Source organism: Diospyros lotus, chromosome 2, assembly GCF_014633365.1.
Source record: "Diospyros lotus cultivar Yz01 chromosome 2, ASM1463336v1, whole genome shotgun sequence".
In the NCBI taxonomy this organism is placed as follows: Eukaryota; Viridiplantae; Streptophyta; class Magnoliopsida; order Ericales; family Ebenaceae; genus Diospyros; species Diospyros lotus.
The window spans coordinates 3655403-3678669 of record NC_068339.1 but is presented as its reverse complement, the minus strand read 5'-3'; the positions used below and the strand labels follow the sequence as shown (position 1 = coordinate 3678669).

Below are 23267 nucleotides of genomic sequence, written 5' to 3'. Positions count from 1 at the left end.
CAGTATGAAGGACAGTCGTGGCCACCAACCAGCAAGGAGAATAGATGATCACTGCCCCCAAAAAGAAGAGGGGCAGGGCACCCCAATTCCAAGGGCTTTTTGACACTTTTCCAAACCAAAAGTACAGAGTCTTTGCCCAAAGAGTAGGCCTGGTGATTGGTGAGAATGAGCTGTGAAGGGGAAGCATTTGCCTTTTATTTTATTGCAAGCCAAACATCATGATTAAATCACAGCATGACACTCCCCTTTTTCACCTTTGAAGGGGATGACCCTTAATTTCATGATTAAATTATTCATCGTTTGCCATTTGATCCAATCCCTTTGCATGAGGGACTTCGCTTTTGTTGCCCTGGTTTGCAACTTTGCATGTTGGCCTCCCAATCCCAAAGCTCCTTTTCCTCGTCATATCATGATGAATATATGGCTACCCTCTCCTCATCATCATGTGCAGGAGATGGTTGCTCATTGATGAAGCAAAACTAGGCTTTAGAAGCTCTTTCTATAAAATAAAGCAAGTTTATTATTCACCGTAAAAGCACCTTTAAAATTTAAAAATTTTATAAATTCTACACACGCAAGACTTCAGTGATCATTTTAATAGTAAATTATGATACCCACATTATACGTCTCAATCTCATTAAATGAATTTGATTATATGAATTCTAATGATTTAATTAATTACAATTATTATTATAAATATAAAATATAACACAGGAATTAATTTTGACCGATTTGTTTATATTTTATGGTAATTTAAAGCAATTTCTTAAACACACACAGATGTTTTCCCACCTACCCCCCCCCCCCCCCCCCCCCCCCGGCCACTGCATTCTCTCTCACATGAACTGGATTTTTGTTAATTTTCTTTAATTATTGTTTATGATTTATTTCCATTGGGCAAGCTTGGAAGGTGACAGAAAATGATACCACACTTGAAAATCCAACCCACTATCATCATTGCTGTGGACTTCAAACTTGGGAAGAATTGTGGGCATTTTTGTCATTTCACATTACTGCTTTTTTTTTTTGGGTACTTTTTTCTAATTTCTTCCACCTCGGCTGATGAAATTTGAAATCAAATTTCCAACCCCAAGTCACAGCTCCAGGGGCCACACGTGCAGTTAATCTTGACTCACTTGTTCAAAAGATGTTAAAATTTTCCTTAATGCATCAATAATAGTGACTAGCCACGTTATTTTGGTATATTGATTAGCTAATCTAAGCCAGTTTAATTAAGTTTAAATTCATATAAAATTCCAATTAATACGTTTTAATAACTAACACCCCCCATGCCTTGTACTACTCTTGTCCCAAATCAATCCCTAAAATGGGGCAGGTATTAGAAACACAGTCCGTTTGACTTTTTAATGTGAAATCTTATATAAACTTTGGATTTTAGGTGCTGGGAAATTATTTATGATAAAAAAAAAAAGAAAAAACCAAGTTGATGAATGATAGACCCTAAGACTTGGCCTCCACCTCGCCTTGACTTAGTCTACGAGATGCTTTTTAATATTTGACAAAGATTATTTACTCTCGAATATTATTAAATTAATGATGCCAAACAATATATTTACTATCACTATAGGATTGAATTATTGCCCACTTTGAAAATAATTATAGCAAAATTATATAGTAATTATAATATATATTTATATATATGTTTATACTTTGGATGTGATGTATTTAATCTTCCAACTACCGTATTAAAACAGCGGTGAGTGTGGTGGCGGCAAATGTTGCAATCGGTGAACCACTTCGCCCACCCAAACCATGACTTTTAGGGAGACCCATCTGTCTCTCTCTCTCTCTCTGTGCTTGCTTGTTTTGTCCATTCCCCCCCAATGTTTGTGTTATTATATGCCATGTTGCCTACGTGTCCGACCAACTCTCTTAACAAGCCACACTTAGTAGATGATGAAGAATATAAGACTTATAAAAATTAAAAATTAAAAAGAAAAGAAAAGAAAAGAAATAATCTAGGGTTGTTTTTCTTATTAATTAAAGGGCAATAAAAAGAGGTGATCAAACTTCAAAAGATATAGATTAATTAATTAATTGGTAAAATGGAGTTAATTTGGTCACAACTCCTCTTTTTGTCAACCCCCAGTCTAGTCGAGTATGTATAGCTATAAATAGCGAAACTATCAGTCTATCACATTTCTGGGTTTACGCAAAAATGCATTTTTCATGTTCGGCTAAACAACATAATAATGAGGTTATCCCTGGAAAATAGGCCGAAAGGAGAAGGGTAATTGTGTAAATCCACCTCCAAGCGAATCACCTGTTCTTTGACCCAAGAGGGCTACCTCGATTACCCAACAAATGATCATTATCCAGCCCACAAGGTACACAATATATAGTGTTATTATAATATATATATATATAATACGTGACATGCATAGTGAGTGCCTGTAAATATTAAATGCCAATTTTTTAAAAATCATCTTTCTCCCAACTGACCCCGCGTTTTCCCAGTCTATGCCGTGCAATGCCCGCCACCTCCTCCTCCTCCTCCTCCTCCACCACCGCTAGCGGCGGAGCCACCTTCTAGCCATGGGCAACTGCAACGCCTGCGTCAGACCCGAAAGCCAACACGGGTCCAAGGAGAAGCACAACAACAACAAGAAGAAGAAGGCCCGAGAGCGCAGGCCCAACCCGTACTCTGACTCCCCTGCCCCGATCCGGGTCCTCAAGGACACCATCCCTCTGAACCACCGGACCCGCATCTCCGACAAGTACATCCTGGGCCGCGAGCTGGGTCGGGGCGAATTTGGAGTCACCTACCTTTGCACCGACCGCGAGACCCGGGAAGAGCTTGCCTGCAAGTCGATATCGAAGCGGAAGCTCCGGACGGCCGTCGACGTGGAGGACGTCCGGCGGGAGGTCGAGATAATGTCGAGATTGCCTGAGCATCCGAACGTGGTGAGGCTGAAGGCGACTTACGAGGACAGCGAGGCCGTGCACTTGGTGATGGAGCTCTGTGAAGGCGGCGAGCTTTTTGATCGGATAGTAGCGCGGGGCCACTACAGCGAGCGCGCGGCTGCCGGAGTGGCCCGGACGGTGGCGGAGGTGGTGAGGATGTGTCACGAGAACGGGGTGATGCATAGGGATTTGAAGCCGGAGAATTTCTTGTTCGCGAACAAGAAAGAGAATTCGGCGCTTAAGGCCATTGATTTTGGGCTCTCTGTATTCTTTAAGCCTGGTATGTAATGGTGGTGAATTTTGGGGTTTTTGAGTACTTGAGCTAGGGATTTTAAGTGGGTTTTTGATTTTTGCTTAAGGTCTGGGAAAATTTTGGTTAATTGTTTGGTTTGATTTGGTTTTTGGATGAGATGTTTGATGCGTCTTTTGATTTTTGTTTTTTTGGAGAAAATGGGTTTCAGAGTTTTTTCTAGTGAATTTTGTCTTTTTTTTTTTTTTTGGATTCTTGGAAAATTTTGGTTTTACCGTGGAGTTTTTAATTTGTTTTAGGCTTCAGTTTTCTTTCATGGATTTTGATTTTTTTTACTTTGTTCATGGAATTCATGCTTTTCGCAATGGGTTTTGAGGGGTTTTAACTGATTTCTCCTAGAGCTTCTTAGTGGATTGATATTTTTCTTAAAAACTGGTTAGTGCAATCCTCGTTTCCTACTTGTCACAGCACTCCTCCCGAGTTTTGATGAATTCTCCAAATGGGTTTTGAAACATCCTCAGTTTTGAGGTTTTAAATGGGTTTTGGATTTGTTACTTATTTGAAATTTCTAAGCTTGGGAGCTATTTTTTTTAAAGATTTTAATGGGCTGAATTTGTCTTTTGGTTGAATTCTGCAGTTCAAATTTTGAATTGAGTTCTGTTCTTTGATATACATATATCAGTTGCTTCGTTTTCTTGTCTCTAACTTCACCTTTAAATTCAGGGGAGAAGTTTTCAGAGATTGTGGGGAGTCCCTACTATATGGCGCCTGAGGTTTTGAAGCGGAACTATGGACCGGAGGTTGACATATGGAGTGCAGGAGTGATTCTTTACATTTTGTTGTGCGGGGTTCCTCCATTTTGGGCAGGTGTGAAGAATTCTGCATCATGGTGTCAAATGCTAGTTGAGTTCTATTGTTGAGTTGTTTGCTTTCTTTGAACGCTGCAGAAACTGAGCAGGGTGTTGCTCTCGCAATCCTGAGGGGTGTAATTGATTTCAAGAGGGAACCATGGCCTCAGATTTCGGATAGTGCCAAGAGCCTTGTTCGCCAAATGCTAGATCCCGATCCCAGGAAACGATTGACTGCCCAGCAGGTGCTTGGTAAGTTTTTATCCGCTGTGGGCTCACTTTTGGCTTTGCGAATAGATTTCCTGCCCTCCATCCATGTCAGTTTGATGGTATTTAGTTGTCTTTTATTTATACTTTTATGGAATAGCATGTCCATGACCTTCACAATTTTGAATAGTCTTAATGATACTGATTTAAGAAACACAGCTTTGGCTATTGTCACGAGAATGCATTTCAGAGAAATTGAAGTAAATGTGGGTTGGGAGTAGAAGAAGGGGAAATCAATAATTGAAAGATTCGTGGCAGATGGGCCAGGTGGTCTTTGTGGTGAAAGCTGTATTTAGTAATTGTATAATAGAACTCCTCCTCCAGAGGACTAGAGGCAACTTAAAAAGTAAAAACACATGGTTAAAAAAAAAAAAAAAAACTTTTCTTCCTTTTGTCTGACATGTCGTCTAAAATGAAAAGTATGTGTGGCGTAGTTGTTAATGAAAGAGTTATAATAAATGATGCGTTTCATTTAATTCTAGCTTGTGGTATAGATGCTAATCAGCCCATGTGTCATGGTGCTGAAGCTGACAAGGTTAAATGATACCTTTCATTTAATTCTAGCATTTTGATATAGATACTAATCAGCCTATGCTTCATGGTGCCGAAGTGTGACAGACTGACAATATGAATTTGATGTGTTGGCCAATAAATGCATCTTGAATTATTTGAGCGGCATTCTTTACACGTAAAAAATAATTGACTTGAATTTTTATGCGCGTTGAAGATATGTATGTTTTCAACTTATGTTTGTCAATGATGTGTCAAAGAGGCCAACTTATTTTGTAAAGGGCTTGCCATCCAGAAAAATGGGGCTAAGGTGTTACCATCATGGAAATAGCTTATTATCTAGATTTCTCTACTGTTTCCTAACTGCATCACCTAATTGATGATTAGAAATTTGGAGATGTTGGAGAGTTTAAAAACTCATCCCCCCTGGATACCCTTGTTGAGAGACCAAGAAAAGAGTGTGTTTTGCACAATATTCCTAGGCAATATCCCATTAATCATAAATATCAAATGGGATATGTTGCTTATTGCTTGGAAATTCTTTTTTTTTCCTGCAGCATAACATTTTTACTGAGTAGTAGTTGAATCAATTTCACTTTTCTCCTTTGCAGAGCACCCCTGGATCCAAAATGCAAAGAAAGCTCCAAATGTTCCGTTAGGAGATATTGTGAGGACAAGGCTGAAGCAGTTCTCCGTGATGAACAGATTCAAAAAGAAAGCTCTGAGAGTAAGCATCTAAGATTGGTTAAGCATATTATTGATTTCTGCTAGTTTCTTTATGGTTTCCTGTTCATATTTAACTGTTCTGTATCTATTTGGGTGTCTGACTGATGCAATTATTTAACTGAAATTCGTAATCCTGCTTAAGGATCAAAGATGTGGTAATGGACCACATCACTTCATCTGGGTGTTTTTTTTATATTTTCAGTATCAATGGTCCATAACAAATGTATACCTGTGGATAAGGTTTTGGTTATTTGATTAAATGCTGTAGGTAATCGCAGAACATTTATCTGTTGAAGAAGTTGAAGTAATCAGGGATATGTTTACATTGATGGACACTGACAATGATGGGAAAGTAACCTATGAGGAGCTGAAGGCTGGACTTCAGAAGGTTGGCTCCCAATTGGCCGAACCTGAGATAAAGCTGCTGATGGATGTGGTAAATTTATCTGGCTGCTTTAAAATTTACTGTTAAAAGTTGCCTATGTTTTATTTTCTTCTAAGTGTAAGGTTGTTATGAGTTTTGAATCCTAATTGCTGGGATTCTGCCTGTCTTAGTTCAGTCCACAAATCTTGAAATCACACTGTTGCTGTATGCTTCTTTGCCTACTGCACCATATGAAACTTCAGATCTGAATAGTCATTGTGCCTTGATTTTGTATTCTTTTCTTTTTGCTTAGTCTTCAGTCCAGCACGTCTTGTATTGTTGAGTCAATAGAGTGAGTTATTATTCAAGAAGATTGTCATATTTTTCTTGTATTCTATATCAATCAACCGATTAGTATGCCAACTGATATTATGTCATTTTTTTTTTTTGGTTTGAAAAAAAAAGTTCCTTCATCTCCTTCTCATGCTTTCTCATTTAAATGTTCCATGTACTGCCAATATTAGTTCCTTTAATTTTCTCATCAAAGTTCATTTTTAACTGTCATCAACCTTGTTGTGGTTATAAACTTTATTCTTTATGCATTAAGTGTTCTTCTTATACTGATGATATTTTCTTTTGGCCTCTCCTTAAAATTCAGTACAGCTCTTGGAACTGAATTCGTCCAATTCCTCATAAAATTTGTAAATGTTAATATGAAATGCATGTTATCCAGGCAATAATTTGAAATCTATTCTTTTTTCCTGCTTCTTCTTGTGGGAAAATGCCAACATTTTTGCAGAGTACATTTTAATTGAGGGACGATGTTACTAAGGGAAGCATTACTGGTGTTTGGTTGAAAGTTAGGGTTTCTGAAGTTTGTAGAATTATGGTTTGGTTGAATCAAAATCTACCTTGAAGAGTTTTGGTTATTTGTGAGGTTAGTCACATGGATGGCTACATTGAGGAATGATGTCTCTCTATTTGCTGCCATCATCTAAGCTTATTTTTTTTTTTTTTAACTTTTTCTTGGGATATCACCTCAGCTACTTTTGTGTTGCATGAAATCGACATCTGCTGTCCCTCCTTTGCTATTATCATATTGCCATCTGAATTCTATGGCTGTTAGTCAATTGTTATTTTATTCTGTTTATGGCCATTGGAAGTTCAAACCGTTGGTGGCAACTCATCTTTTTGAAGTATGACTTCGGCATTTACATGCAGTTCTGGTTCATTGATCAGAAGCTACTGACTTTAAGCTATATTTGACACTCACATGGCTGCCAAGAGCCGAGTGATCATAGACACCTGCATCTTAATGAAATGCTTCCATTTGATTGTTTGTTAGGCTGATGTTGATGGGAATGGAGTCTTGGATTATGGAGAGTTTGTGGCAGTAACGATCCACCTGCAGAGAATGGAGAACGATGCACATTTCCGCAGAGCATTTATGTTTTTTGATAAAGATGGAAGTGGGTACATAGATATCGATGAACTGCGAGAAGCATTAGCCGATGAATATGGTGAAACTGATACTGATGTGCTAAAGGACATTATGCGAGAGGTTGACACTGACAAGGTTTGATGATCAACTCTCACTATCTCGTTGTCCGATCAAACTCAAGGCCCTTACCTCTCTTTTCTCCCCAGTTCGAAAACATTGCTTCCTAACCTCTTGATCTGTAGATCATGTAAAAGAAATCTTCATTGCCATTGCTAATTAATCTGGAGAATTTGTGAATTATGAATTGTTTTGAAGTTCAAAACAGCTTGAAATCTCGACACCTTGAATTTCTGGAACTTTGTAGGGACCACAATACCTGCCATAATAGTTGTACCTCTTCTTTCAGGATGGGCAGATCAGTTATGACGAGTTCGTTGCAATGATGAAAGCTGGAACTGATTGGAGAAAGGCATCCCGCCAGTATTCAAGGGAGAGATTCAAGAGCCTGAGCCTTAATCTGATGAAGGATGGATCTTTGCAGCTCCAGGACGGGTTTACTGGCCGAACTGTCATGGTTTGAACTCGTCCATCGCTCTCTTCCTTCCTTGACACACAGTATACTTACTGCTATTCAAAACCACACAACGAAATCTTCCTTTCTTCATGACTGCACCACCATAAAGCATAGAGAGTTTGGGAGTGGCCCGTGTTGGCGGGATTCATTTTCATTTGGCCGCATCTCACGAGGATTGGAGAACCACATTCTGCCGTAAGGACTTGTCTAGTCAAATCATATCATATGTTACAGTTTTCAGATTTGTATCCCTCTGTTTCTTGGTCGTGTTATTTGCGAGTGATGACTGGCGGGTATTTGTGCTTTCGGGTCTCTGTGTACAGACTAGTTTAGTTCAAGTAGCTGTTTGCTGGAAATGTGAATTTCGCTGTTTCAGGAATGTCTGTTCTGGTCTGGTCTGGTCTGGTCTGGTCTGTTCTGTTCTCTAGAGTTTGCTATTGTTGGACATTGCCATTTATAAGCTTCCAAGGCCATAAATTCTATCAATCATCTCTGGAAGCTGCCTTGAGGATTGTTCATACAATACTTGCTGCTCAGACCGTACTGGAATTCAACTTTTTGGACCTCCTCCTTCAATTGCCTTAAAATGTTTCCTTCAGTTACTCTCTGAGAATTTCTCTTCCATGCATCATTTTCTTGCCAACCAAACACAAGCAATGTCAAACATTTTGGGATCCGTGATAATTCAATGGACCTGGGACTGGGACCTCCATGCTGGACTTCAAGTTCAAGGTCTAGCTAGCCACGGGACTAGCTAAGCTATGACAATCAAAATTGAGTACAATTATGTTTTTTTGGTTTTAAGGGCACTTTTGATGGTTCTTCCTAGCGTTTTATTTTTTTTTTAATGTTTTGAACGGCTTATGTTATGATTCTATATCATATTATATAAGTATGTTGGTGACAATTATCATTATGTAAAATTATATAATTTAATATTTTGTGACGGGATAATTGAGTCTCACATAACTCAATTTTGAGACTTCAAATTTATTGATACTGTCATCTACCTCTGTTACTACAATTCCAATAATGTTATAAATAATTTTAATATGTGATTACATAGGTTAAATTGTGATACTAAATCAAAACTATGATATAATATTAAATTTAGGTGGACCATTTCCTTCCAATTTTTTTCTCATTTTTTTTTAAATGGCAAAGAGAACTGGGCCGGGACGCGTTTCAGAAAGCCCACAACAATGTTGAAGTGTAAATAAATGGAATGGCCGAAGAAAGGGCCCATCGAAGATTCCTGAGTAGTAAAATAGGGGCCCACTTGATCTGCTGGGCCCGCGAAAGCGAAACTGACAATCCGTTCTTACACGTCTCCACGTCTTTCCCACAAATCTCATCTCCGCCGCTTTAAACAAACTCAAATAAATAAATCATAAAAAAAGACAGAAAGAGAGAGAGAGAGAGAGTCAGCCATTCCTCTGTCCTTCCTTCACCGGCTCTATCAGAGGAAGAAGAAGAGAAGTCACAGAGAGCGAGCGAATTTGCAGAGGGAGAGAGAAATTGAGGAATTGTAGAGCGAGAGGAAGCGAAATGGGGGTGGATTACTACAACATTCTAAAAGTCAATCGGAACGCGACCGAGGAGGATCTGAAGAGAGGCTACCGGAGGCTGGCCATGATTTGGCACCCCGACAAGAACCCTAGCAACAAGCGCGAGGCCGAGGCTAAATTCAAGCAGATCTCCGAGGCCTACGACGTCCTCAGCGACCCCCAGAAGCGCCAGATCTACGATCTCTACGGCGAGGAGGCGCTCAAGTCCGGCAAGGTCCCTCCGCCTCCCTCCGCCACTCGTGGCGCCGCTAGCTACCACCACCATCAGCCGCCGCCGCAGCACCCCAACCCTTCATTCCGCTTCAATCCCAGGGACGCCGACGATATTTACGCCGAGATGTTCGGTGGATCGGAGGGCGTCGGTAGTGGTTCTGCCGGGCCTCGGAGTCGTAACTTTAGGGATGGGTTTTTTAGGGGCACGACGGCGGAGTTTGGGAGTTCGGCGTCTTCGGCGCCGCCGAAGAAAGCGGCTCCTGTGGAGAATACGTTGCCGTGTAGTCTGGAGGAGCTTTACAAGGGTGCCAAGAAGAAGATGAGGATTTCCAGGACGATTTCTGACGCTTCCGGGTATGTAAATTGAACTGTTTCAGCCACCTTCTGGATTACACTATATTTGTTCTCCGTTGAATTTGTTTTCGGAAGGAAGATTACATTGTCAAAATTAATTTGTGATTTGCTCTTTGATATTGTGTTGTGATTCATGTTGTTATTCTGTGGAATTTGTTTGATTGGAAGTGCGCCATAGTTGATTGGAAATACGAGTAATGATGCATTTTTTGACGGTTTAAAAGTGAGCCAGGGGCCTGGTACTGTTGTGTGGGTGCTTCACTCGATGTAGTATATAGACATTCGCATTAGACTCTGGATTCAAAATCAAGTCATTTTGGTTCTGACATTCTGCTGGATTCAACTAATTTAGAACTTATAGAGCCGGTTAAAATGATATGATAATACTTATCTCTTTGTACTCCGTGCATTGCGTGGCCGGGTGTTGACAAGTTCTTATTTGTAATACTTATCCCAAGACATGCTTGGTGGGTGTTTTTCTTTTCGAGAATAATGCTTGGTGGGTTATTCCCTTTGTTTTTCTCATCTTCTGAAAAGCACACTCTATTGAGTTTTATTTTTCGCATATTCTGAAAAGAGTTCTATATTAATCTTTTGCAACTGTCGTCCCGTTTGTTTGTTTATATTTATAAAAGATAAAGAGCTCTTCTTATTGTCATTTTACATTGGGAGTTTGACTTGGTCAGTTGGTCACTTTGAGGAATTCAAGTTTTGGTGTTTTCTACTAAACAAGCATCAAGTGATTTGGATAATTTTTTGCTATAGGTGGATTTCAACAGTTCTTTCCCCTGAAACTCAGGTTCTCACGCCTGTTCTCAAAACATGACTTAGAAGTAAAAATCACCAGTTTTAAGAGTTTGGAAGGTTTGCTTTTAGTTTTCGAGCGCCAACTTCAAATGGAAAGTTGTTGCTTTACAAATGATTTTGACATATGGATTTGCATAATATGTTGAAAGCCACCAATAGTGGCCAACGTGTCCCAAAACCACTTCACTTTGATAAAAAGGAATTCACAAGTTTTAAGTCATACGATGTTGATAATAGCATATGCTAGGAGTTCCATTTGGCATTTGTTGCAGAAGTATCTTGAATGTGATCAAACATCTCCTTTCTAGTGGTTTTCCAGAGTTTATGCATTACCTTTGTGGCTCTTATTAGCCACTCCTGCATCTTGCTTCTGAGCTAGATAAAATTCCATTCAACAAAAGACTCTCCACAAATTATCCTTTTGGGGATACAATTGAATGCTAATCCTCATATACTCATAATGGTCCACAAGCTCAATACCAAGTGATAAACAGTCTGAACTCTGAAACTATCATAGTCTCATGTAATGCATGATCAATCATCATATGAACAATGACTCAGTAATGGTCCCTGGATGCATAGCTCAATAGATTGTTGAACCAAAGTGCATAGTGGATCCAATGCAACGAACAACAACAACAACATACCAAGCCTTTATCCTACTATGTAGGGCTGGCGCATGATAGAATCAATAAAGGGGAAAAATCATGAAAAGTCCTTTGCAACAAAAACATACATCCACTTACATGCATGGAGTTGCTAGTAGAATACACTTAAAATGTTGCTGTGATCCAACCTTGTGAACACCCCCCCCCCCCCCCCCCCCAAAAAAAAAAAAAAAAACCTTACAAATGCAAAATTAAATTCATAATATCTAGTTTAAGAAGTAGAATTCATAAACAATTTTAATGTTTTACAATTTAAGATTTTTGCAATAAATCGAATGGAATAACTGACAGATACTAAATCCATGTTTTAATTTATTGAAAGGTGGACTCAAGTGTATACCAATTATCTAAAGTGTTTGGGTGTAAAAATTTTTGAAAGCTACAGAGACACACTTGGACTATTGCCCTATGCCTAGTTAGAAGTGTCTGCAGGTGCAGGGTATTAGTGTCCAACAATATGAACACCTTGTTGGAGAGGATTTGTGTAAAATTGTTTCAAAACTACTATTGTTTATATAAAGGATTATTAAACTACTAACTGAACCTAATTATTTAAAAATTTACTACACCCAGTAACAACCGCTAGTTGAGCTAGCGACTTTTTACTTTTTTCTTAAAGAACCGCTGCTCCAACCAACGTTACTTTTAAACAAATTGCTGGTTGAACCAATCTTTAAAGAACTGTTCGTTGACTAGCAGTTCTTTTAAGGAAACACTTATATAACCAACTGTTTTACACTAATGTGGAACAATCAATGGTACGTAGTTAAATACTTGTTCTTTTTGTAGTAGTAGTTTAGTAATTTTTTGTTTTTGTAAATAGTAGTATTTTTGAGAAAAAATGGATTTATGCTCTGTTTGGCTAAGTGGTGGGCATCCATAAAAGTTACGCTTTTTTCAAACAAAAATGCCCCTTTTTTTGCATTTTCTTTTGTGGCATTTGGCTAAAATTAAAAAACGTTTTTATATGAAAACAAAAGTTATTTTTTCTGCTCTGAAGCAAAAGGATAAATTTGGAGATTTTGTCATGAAGGAAAAAGCAGAAATAGAAAATAAAATCAATTTTATTCAAAATTACACTTGATTAACATTTAAAATTACAAAAATTACCTTAATCAATTTTATCTAGCTCTTAATCCATATGTTCGCAATGGAGATAAATGCTAGGGCTAATTCCATATCTAATAAATGGCATCCCTCCCTCCATCCCCTCTCTCCACCATCAATCTCTCTGTTTATATGAATCAGTAGCTTGGTTGAAAATATAAGTGGGGGAATTTATGTAAATTTCTGTGTTATAAGAGTGCTATTGTTGCATATTAATTGAAAATTCTGAATTTTTGGCCTGTGAGATATGTGTGTGTTATGACCCGGGGGGTAGAAGTGTAATAAATAGAGGTTGTAATTGTAGAGAACTCTTGGGAGGGTCTGTTGTAACTAGAGGGAAAGGCAGTTAGCCTTCCAACTGATTGAGTATGCACCTATTAAGTAGGCTATTGTAGAAGGAGAAGTCATGCTTGGATTGAATAACAAATCTCTCTTGTCTTCTTGATTCTCTTTCTCTCTCTCTCTCGTTCTCTCCCTACCTCATTCTCTTTCTAAATTCTGTTTCATACCAGAGTTCCTAACGGAATTCCGTTGATTGCCGGCCCTTAACCTAAGGGCTTGACAGCATGTTGTTAGTTGTGATGGAAAAAGTTAGAAATTGCATTTTTCATGGTCAAGAAAGGGGGCTGTGTTAAAATGTGATGTTTAAGGAACCAATTGGTGTCACCATTTGCAGCCAACCGCAGCAGGTTTGTCCACCTGTGCAGTTTATAACTTGCAATTTCTTGTCGTATTTTACTAAATATCTCTAGACATTGAAATATATGTAATGATATAATAATCTTATTGGAGATAAATCTGAATGGAATATGGTTGTTTGGAGGGGAAGGAAAATTAAAAAAGTATTAACAAATATTTTATTTTACCCTTGTTACTTTATTATTATCATTTTTTTTAAAATTATTTTTCCATTCTTCTCCTTTCATTCTTTATGCAAACAAAATTATGTTAATTTCATTGTTAAATTTAAACCACATTTGTAAAGGGGTTTTACATACTTATTTGTTATTGAAATATTAATTTGATATTTCTCTCTGTCTTATCCATCAAAAAATAAAAATGTTTAACATAAGATTAAAGTAAATGTTTTATTGACCTTTTACTCTCTTGGGATGAGTCTCGTAACTATGCTATGAAGGATTAGTTATTATGTAAACTACTTTGTAGGCTTCCTTAGTTAATGGCATGTCAAATAACAAGTCTAACAATAGAATTCTCGAGGAATCGAGAATGAGAGTTGGGAGAGAATTATGAGATATTTGGGAGAGTAAGAGAGATCAGAACAGAAAGAGAAGTTTAGACAGAGAATTGGAGGTGTTATTCAAAGTTTTGCATTGAGTAGAAGATCTCAGGCATATCAATGTGAATACCCGGCAATGGCAAATTAGGAATTATAGAGATAATTTGCGTGTATTTTTCGTGAGGGGTAGTTAGGGTATTGCTTCAGTTATTCCCCCCCCCCCCCCCCCCCTTGTATTTGACGCCTTTTATGTCTATAAATAAGAGGCGATAGGCAATAGATTGGGTATTGAAACTGATTGACCTCATTGAGACTTGAGTGCTGAACTGTTAGAGAAAAGTGTTAGATTTCTTTGTAATCGGCAGTGAGAGTTCTTGAGGGATTCTGTGAGAGTTGAGGGGTGTGCAACAAGGATTGTTTGTACTGTTCTTCATCAAGATTCATAGTGTATTGCTCTCTCTGAAGGTTGGATGTAGGGCTAGTGAAAACGGGTCTAAATCGGGATAAACTCTCGATGTTTCCTTTGTGGTTTGACTGTTCTATCTCTTCTTTTGTCAATTCTTTCATTTACTGTTTTGTTGCATGTTTAATCGGTGAGTTAAAGTGTGTTTGAGTGAAGTCTTTCTTGGTTTATTGGGTAAAATAGAAGACCAACAGTGCTCCCAATTGTAACAGGAGGGAAACTCATTTCCAATTTCATTCAACATATCTGTCTTTAGCGCCTTGATTAGTTATTTATACTGATCCGGCAACTTGGGTGCCAAAACGGTTGGTCCCAAGCCATGTGCGCTTACAACTTGGCTACAACATGTTGGAACATTCTACTACCAACCATGCTTAAATGGAAATTCAATTTCTAGTAGCCTAATTACACATTTATTTATATCACCAGCTAGCTACCATAACAATTCCCGCCCCTTAAAACGTTTCTTGTCCACAAGAAATGTGTCTCAGGCTTGCTGCATTAGGAAATTGGTGGAGAAATTCTGGCAAGTATTCCCATGTATTATTATCCGAATGAAGAGAGGACCACTGGACCAGTACTTGAATAAAAGGGACTCCATTTCGGTGGATCACCCTTCTGTCAACAATAGCTGTGGGTTCAGCATTTTCTGGTATTTCTCCCACCATAGGAGGCAAGGTAGGGGCCGATCTCTATGTTCCCACAGCCGTCTTGAGGAGGGAAACGTGGAAAACGAGGTGTATCTTAGCATCTTCAGGCAATTGTAGTCGATAGGCCACAACACCAATTTTCTCCAAAATTAGGAAGGGTCCATAATACCTGGGGTTCAATTTGGATATGGGTTATTTGGTAATTGTCTTGAGGTGTTGCTGGTTGAGCTTCAAATACACTTCTTCACCAACTAAAAAAATCCGTTCACTCCTCTTCCAATCCGCTAATTGTTCCATTCTGTTCTTGGCTTTGGCCAATTTTGTTTTAACTATTCTCATCACATCTTGCCTTTGTTGTAAGTAAGCTTCCACTGTCGTGTGTCCTCCCAAGGCTGGTAGTAAGTTTGGTTTATAGCCATAGAGAGCCTCAAAGGGTGTCATCTTTATAGAACTATGTTAGCTCGAGTTGTACCACCATTGTGCTACTACTAGCCACTTGTTCCATCCTCTAGGTTGTAAGAAGCTCAAACATTTTAGGTATCCTTCCAAGCATTGATTAACTCGCTCCATCTGCCCATCCATTTCAGGGTGATAGGCAGTAGACATTAGGAGCTTAGTGCCTAATATCCTCATGAGTTCTTTCCAAAAGAGACTGGTGAATACCTTATCTCAGTCCTATACAATAGACTATGGAATGCCATGCAGTTTTACTACATTCTCCAAGTAAGCCCTAACCACTTCTTGTGCTGTAAATGGGTGTGACAACCCTATGAAGTGGCCAAATTTAGTGAACCGGTCTACTACTACTAAAATGCAATCTTTCCCTTGTGATTTCAGTAGCCCTTTTATGAAATCCATTATTACGTTGGTCCAAGCACAGTCTGGAATTTCCAAAGGTTGTAGAAGACCGGGGTGAGCTATCGTCTCATGCTTGCACCTTCTACACACATCACATTTCAAGATATAATCCCATATATATTTCCTTAAATTGGGCCAAAAGAATACCTGTTTAACCTTGTGGTAGGTATTTTGAATGCCTGAGTGCCCTCTTACTAGTGATCCATGTAATGCATGCACTATTTTAGCCTTCAGCTCCTCACAATCACCGATAACCAACTGACCTTTATACCTTATCACCCTGTTGTTCAAAGTGTACCCCGGTCTGTTATCTTCCTTAACACTTAGTTGTTCTAGTAGCCCTTTGGTCCAGTCCCCTTTTTTTGTAGCTATCAGTGACCTCCTGAAGCCAATCTAGTATCACAATGGAAATTGCCGTAGTCATTCCTTTTTCATGGCAGCGAGACAAAGTGTCTACTGCCACGTTTTCCTTACCTTTCCTAAAACAAATCAAATACTCCAGCCCTATTGAGTTTGACCATCCTCTTCTTTTGTAACTGGGTGTGTAATCTCTGATGCAACAGGAATTTCAAATTTTCATGATCTGTCTTGATCACAAACCTTTCTCCTTTTAAGTAATGGCACCACTTCTCCACTACCATTAGTATTGCTATAAGCTCATTTTCATAAATGCTAAGGCCTTGGTGTCTAGGTGCTAGGGCTTGACTAAGAAAGGCCAAGGGTCTGCCCTCTTGTGATAGTACTGCACCTATTCCTGTATTGATGTCATCTGTCTCTAGGGTGAATGGCTTACTAAAGTCTAGTAAGCCAAGCGTGGGAACATTGCTCAGTGCTCTCTTTAGCTGCTCAAAAGCTTGTTCTGCTTTGGGGTTCCATTTAAAGCCTTCCTTTTTCAACAACTCAGTTAAAGGCTTGTTGGTTATGGAGATACAATTGCCTCTTATCTTCTTTGGATCAGTCCCCATTACAGCCCTTGATATGATGTGACCGAGGTACTCCACTTGTGTTTGTGCAAATGCACACTTTGACCACTTGATGCATAACTGATTGAATTGTAGGATCTCAAATATAGCCCTAAGATGGGTTAGGTGTTGATCGAATGAGGGGCTATAGATTAAGATATCGTTAAAGGAAACCAACACGAATTTTTTGAGGTAAGGTTAAAAAAATTGGTTCACAAGGGCTTGGAATGTAGCAGGGGTATTGGTGAGGCCAAATGGCATAACTTTAAATTCAAAATGGCCATGGTGTGTCCTGAATGCAGTCTTTGGAATGTCGTTGGGGTCCATCCTAATTTGATGGTACTCTGAACGAAGGTCCAACCTGGTAAATACAATTGCATGCTTAAGTTCATCTAGTAAGTCTTCAATAAGGATTGGAAATTTGTCTTTAACGGTGATGGCATTGAGCTATCTGTAATCAACACAAAAACACCAAGTTTCATCTTTTTTTTTTAACCAAGAGGACAGGGGAAGCAAATGAGTTGTGGCTGGGGCGGATAATAGATTGGTTTAGCATATCTCTGACCATTTTTTTTATTCAGATTTAAGTTTGGGTGGATATCAGTATGACCTAATGTTTACTGGTCCAACATTAGGTAACAGGGGTATGGTATGGTCTAATGGTCTCTTGGGAGGCAAGGTCTTAGGTTTTAGAAAGAGATGAATCAAGGAGGGTCAATTCATGTACCTGTCATGTGTGATTGGGGTATCCTCTGCCTTATTCTTCTTCCTGCTGTTCAGTGGCTTGAATTGAAAATAATTGAGCCACTTGTGCCATTTTCTTCTTGAATAATTGCTACAGTTTATTTCCCTTCATTAGTTTGCAAGTCCCCACTTCTACATTTCCCTATAGCACCACCCTTCTTCCCTCCTTTTCGAGTGTCACTTCCATATTGTTGAAATCAAAATTGATAGGGCTTACCTCATGCATCCAATCTACTCCCAGTACGATGTGGCATCCCCCCAATTTGAGCAATCTTAGATCAGCCTGAAATTCCTCCCCTTACATCTCCCAACAAAATCCTAAGCAAGTTGATTTACTGATTACTTTGTCCCCGTTGGCTATAGTCACTAACAGTGGTGGGGTACTAGCTGTTGGGCATTTCATCTTCCTGGCAGTCATCTCATCAATGAAATTGTGGGTGCTCCCACTATCTATCAAGACCATGAGGTAGTTGTCATGTGTCTTTCCTTCGACCTTAATAATCTTGCTATTGGATACCCCTTTGATGGCATGCAAGGATATGGCTCCATTGTCTTCCTCCTCCTCTTCTCCTGCAACGTCCATTTCTTCCTCATCCCCTCCTTCCAATAATAGTAGTTGCTTCCTATATTGGTGCCTTAGCGTGTATTTCTCCCCACACTTAAAACATAGTCCAGCTACTCTCCTCTATTCTACCAATGTGTCCTTGTTTTGCATATTTTGAGAAGCTACGAGTAAAGTTAGATACCTGTCGTTGGCACCAAATTTGACCAATTCCTTCCCCATAGGTCGACTCTCGTATGGTATAGCTCCAATCAGTACTCCTTTGCTACTCTTTTGTTTCTTCAGTAATGCCTCAAATGTCATCTCCTACAAGGCGGCCCCCTCTGTTGCTTCTTGTACCGTCTTAGGTCGGAGGACTTGTACTGCTGATCTCAACTCATCATTTAGTCCTCTTATGAAACTAGATACAAAATATTCTTCATTTAGGTAAGGATTCTTGTTTAGCATCCTAAATATGAGCTCCTCGAATTTTGCCTGAAATTCCAGCATCATCTCTTCTTGTACCGCATCCCATCTTCCTCGTTCTCCAAACCTCTAACGCAGCCCTTGTGTGAAATCATCCCAACTATATCCCTCTCTCACCTTGGACCATCATTGGAACCATATATCACTTGCATCATGGAGACAAGCCGCAGCTAAGGCCACCCTTTGATTATTCACTACACAATGGATCTTGAATAATTTCTCGCATCGCCTTAACAACCATTGTGGTTTCACCCCTTCGAACACCGGTAGTTCTAGTTTAGGTAAATCCGGTTTAATGCGAGCGGATTGGCACTTCTTGCCTCCTCTCTGGTGCTAATTCTTCCACGGTGGTTGGTTCTCCTTCCGACACTAACACTGACAATTCTACATTACGGAGACTGCCACCAATTCTCGGTAGAATTGGTTCCAATAGTTCCCTTGGTGGAAAGTCAGGAAAGATCCTCACTTGCGATTGACCCGCAAACATTCTCATAAACTTTTGCAATTGATCGCGCAACAAATTTACTTGATCCCTTACTTCTTGCATTTCTTCCCTGAGTTGCATACGCATAGCACCCCTAAGCCTTTCAACTAATGTGTCTAACTTCCTATCCACCAACAATTTGACCTTCTCTTCGATCGAATCCATTCTGCCTTGCATCTCGGCCACGAACGCTGAAACTTGCTACAGTTGCGTCTCCATCTGTTGCATCTTGGTACTGTTTGCCATTGCTCGATCAATTCACAAAGAGGAACAAGATTTTGCTCTGATACCAATTTGTCAAATTACAAGTTTGACAATAGAATTCTCGAGGAATTGAGAATGCGGGTTGGGAGAGAATTAGGAGATATTTGGGAGGGAAAGAGAGATCAAAACAGAAAGAGAAGTTTAGAGAGAGAATTGGATGGAAACTCATTTCCAATTTCATTCAACATATTTGGCTTTAGTGCCTTGATCAGTTATTTATACTGATCCAGCAACTTGGGCACCAAAACGGTTGGTCCAGAACCATGTGCACTTACAACTTGGTTATAACATGTTGGAACATTCTACCAGCTATGCTTAAATAGAAATTCAATTTCTAGTAGCATAATTGCACATTTATTTATATCACCAGCTAGCTACCATAACATGACATTATCCATTTCATCAATCCCACCTCCTTGACAAAATGTAGAGGAAATGAAATAGTTCTATTTTGGTGATTTGGCACCTGAGTTACCATCAAAGCTTCAACTTAAGTTTACTTTGACAGTCCTATGAAAGATCTGAACATTTTGGTCATAAGCATTTATAATATGGAGCTTAGCATATGCATCTTATCACAAAATACATGTGGTTTCAAGAAAGTTCTTCCTATTCATTACCCTTCCTAAAATATGAGTGCAATTCTTATATTTAAGTATTTTCAATGTTTTACCTAGTAGAATCTCCTTCATCGGAAGGTAGATTCTTCCTGTACTATCCCCCGTCTAATGTTGACACTGATCTAAGGATAGTAAGGGAAAAATAACCAAATTGCATTTTTTGATTCTGAACTGCACTAACATGGAAGTGGACACGAACTTGAAAACTGGGTAACTAGTTTGTTCGATTATGTGATTTTCTTTTTCCTTTTTCTTTTTAATTTGGATTGCTAATTGGGGAAGGTGGGCTCTAGTTTAGCAGCTTAGCTGTATGCTTGTTTCTTCTATCATTTTGTCTCTGTGCATGGAATCTGGATGCTATAAGATTGTCTGAATGATATTCTTTCCTTTCTTTTATTGTGACAACAATTATGAATTGTCAGTTGTTCATGTGATGTGAATATGCTGGCTAACTAATCTCCAAGATTTTTACAAACGAACTTTATGGATTATCAGTCTCATATATTCATATTCAAGTACTTTGTTAACTGTTTCTTTGACCTGGGCTTTCTTCCATTGCATTCCTCTGTTTTAGTCTTGCTTTTTTAAAAAAAAAAATTATACTCCCTAATTTTCTTGGTTCCATTTCCAACCGAAGGCACTCTTAACCTCTGACTCCAGTTTTTCAAGTTGAGACAAATTTGTCATGTAAGTTGAATTGGAGTTATCTATGCTTTGAGATCACTTTAGTGTTTAAATATTTGTGAATGCTAACATTAATTGCTCGATTTCATTCCCTTGAACATTAAGTGCACTTTGAAGGCTTGATATAACATGGCTTGTCTACTTTCATTTGTCTTTGTTTATAAATTTTTAAAATCTATTCTTCCTGGGTAATGTTTTACTTCCATTGTTTTTCTTGGTTTATAAAAACTAATACTTTTATTACAGTAGGGTTCGAAGCATGGAGGAGATATTAACCATTGAGATAAAACCTGGCTGGAAGAAGGGAACAAAAATTACATTTCCTGAAAAGGGTAATCAGGAACCTGGTGTCATTCCGGCAGATCTTATTTTCATATTAGATGAGAAACCTCATGCAGTTTATGCAAGGGATGGCAATGATCTGGTGATCAATCTGGAGATATCCCTTCTGGAGGCCCTCACGGGGAAGACCATTGAGCTGACAGCCCTAGATGGAAGGAACCTCACGATCCCATTGACAGAGATTGTTAAACCAGGGCATGAGGTAGTTGTTTCAGATGAAGGAATGCCAATCTCAAAAGAACCTAGGAAGAAGGGGAATTTGAGGATCAAGTTTGATGTCAGATACCCATCAAGGCTTAGCACAGAACAGAAATCTGACCTCAGGCGAATTCTGGGATGAAGGTCACGATGCTTTCCTCCGCCAAAAGGGATCTGGATGTGAGTATGTGACCGGAGGTAGATATCATCGTTGTGGTTGGATGTAAATAAAGTAAAAGTGCATGCAATATTGAAGAATGTGAATACTAGGCATAAAGTTTTAGTTGCTCAATGGCAGCGTGGGCCGTAAAATGCTAATGCGTGTTGCAACGATGTTTGATGCTTGCCAAAAGAAGAAAGCATGTTGTTGCAGCATGGATTTTTATTTACAGAGGAGATAAGCTCCGTGAGTCCATTTTCAAGAGAGATAATAGGTAGGTCAAAAATTTGATGTTATTACTGTCTTTTCTTTTGCCTGTTTTTAATGGTTTTGTTGTTTATTAGCAATCTATAAATCTGAAAGTTATTCTCTGGCTTAGAAAAAGATGGTGGTTTGGTAAGTTTTGTCTCACTATAGGCATTGAATGAGATGAGAGTTCCATGTTATGGTTCAGTACATTTCAGCTTGAGGTTTGTTTCTTCTCTCGTTTTCTTCCTCGTACACATGCATATGATAATTATAATATTATTAGCATTGTCACTAATTCGAAGGTTATAAAAATTATTGGGAGTTAGAATTCATGTAACCGAGTTTACATGTTAGGGTGATTTCTTTTCCCCTAGGTGCTTTGAGCATTGTATGAGAGTTTTATAGTCTCTCTTTGATCTTTGTGGTGATAAACAAACCTAGATCTGTGCTCAGCATTTGTTTATGGTACTTAGCTCATGTGGGTTTTACATGGAAAAGGCTTCCTGTCTTTACTAGACACTTCCTAGGCCCATGAACCAATGAGGCCTAGGCGACGGCGAACGGTATTCAATAGGAACGACATGCAGTGATGGGGACGCGAGAATGGGTCTCCAGGTCAAACTCTATGTATTACCATTCATGGTTTGGCCTCGTCTGGTGAAGAGTTTTGTTAGTTGTTGTCATGGACATTGGAAATAAGCAAATATCCAGTTCAAACAATGTCGAGCGTGGAAGGAAAGAAAACCAAATTGTATCCAAGTCCAACCCCGTATATGATATGAGATATCTGGCTGTTGAAACAGTTACTAGACGGCTTGGCGTGGTGTGGATTATGGCTCTGCTTGCTAGACATAAAATCCGAAGTAAGGAGGCGTTATCATCACAGATGCATGGTTTTAAATGAAAGGATCTCTAATAAGATTTCGTTTGGGCTGGAAGAGATGAGATGGGTTTAGTTGATAGCAACTCTTCTCTGCTCACGGACATCGGTGTGGTGTGTTGTGTTTCACAAGCATAAAACTTTTTATTAAAATTGTTAGGATTTTGAGTGAGAAATCTTAATTAGTCTTAAAAAAAATTTAATAAGTTTATTTTCTATTCCTAATTGGTTTTTTGTTTAATTTATAATTCTATTTCTTAGTCAGTTATTATTTTTTTGTTACGTAAGAGAATTTTAGGCTTGGTAAACAAATAAAATAATCTATAAATAAAATGTTTGGTTTGTTATTTATAGTGTAAATTACTTGTGAGAGATTAGTGAGAGGTAGGAATTGAGTGTAATTAGGATTTGGGTTTAGAGAGATAATATTGAGCTTATTGTAAACTTTATTACATAATGATATTTTTTTTCTATCATCCCAACAGTTATAGTTTTTCCCTTTTACAGTTTTTCACATAAAAATATCTTGTGTTTAAATGTGATTAGATTTTTTATTTTTTATCTTATTTTTCAACAAATGGTATTAGAGGATTGATTATCGATCACCTAGTACACAAAAAATATGTCAAGTATGATAAAGTTTGATTTTAAAAAGTTTGATGGGAAAATCAATTTTGACTTGTGACAAATACAAGTCAATGATATTTTGATCTAATATGGGTTATACAAGGTGTTAAAAGGGCAAACCAACTTCCAAAGACTTGAAAAATCTGATAAAGTAATCTACTAAAAGTGCAAACAATTTGGTTATGGGAAAAAT

The 23267-nt window shown here is 38.6% G+C and overlaps 2 protein-coding genes across 3 annotated transcripts; both read left to right on the top strand.

Moving 5' to 3' along the window:
• The first annotated feature begins 2402 nt into the window (after positions 1–2402).
• LOC127793822 (calcium-dependent protein kinase 10-like) lies at positions 2403–8428 on the top strand. The gene is made up of 7 exons (XM_052324565.1): positions 2403–3205; positions 3899–4042; positions 4123–4275; positions 5412–5527; positions 5795–5962; positions 7236–7466; positions 7738–8428. The coding sequence occupies exons 1-7, from the start codon at positions 2557–2559 to the stop codon at positions 7909–7911; spliced, it is 1635 nt and encodes a 544-aa protein (XP_052180525.1). The 5' UTR covers positions 2403–2556; the 3' UTR covers positions 7912–8428.
• Positions 8429–9274: 846 nt separating this feature from the next.
• On the top strand, positions 9275–21798 carry LOC127793823 (uncharacterized). Of its 2 annotated transcripts, none has more exons than XM_052324567.1 (2): positions 9275–10040; positions 20868–21798. In XM_052324567.1, exons 1-2 carry the CDS (start codon positions 9454–9456, stop codon positions 21298–21300), a joined length of 1020 nt encoding a protein of 339 aa, XP_052180527.1. In that variant the 5' UTR covers positions 9275–9453; the 3' UTR covers positions 21301–21798. The 2 variants fall into 2 exon arrangements, with proteins under 2 accessions (XP_052180527.1, XP_052180526.1); XM_052324566.1 differs by having other exon boundaries at positions 9278–10040; positions 20865–21794.
• The last annotated feature ends 1469 nt before the right edge of the window (positions 21799–23267 follow it).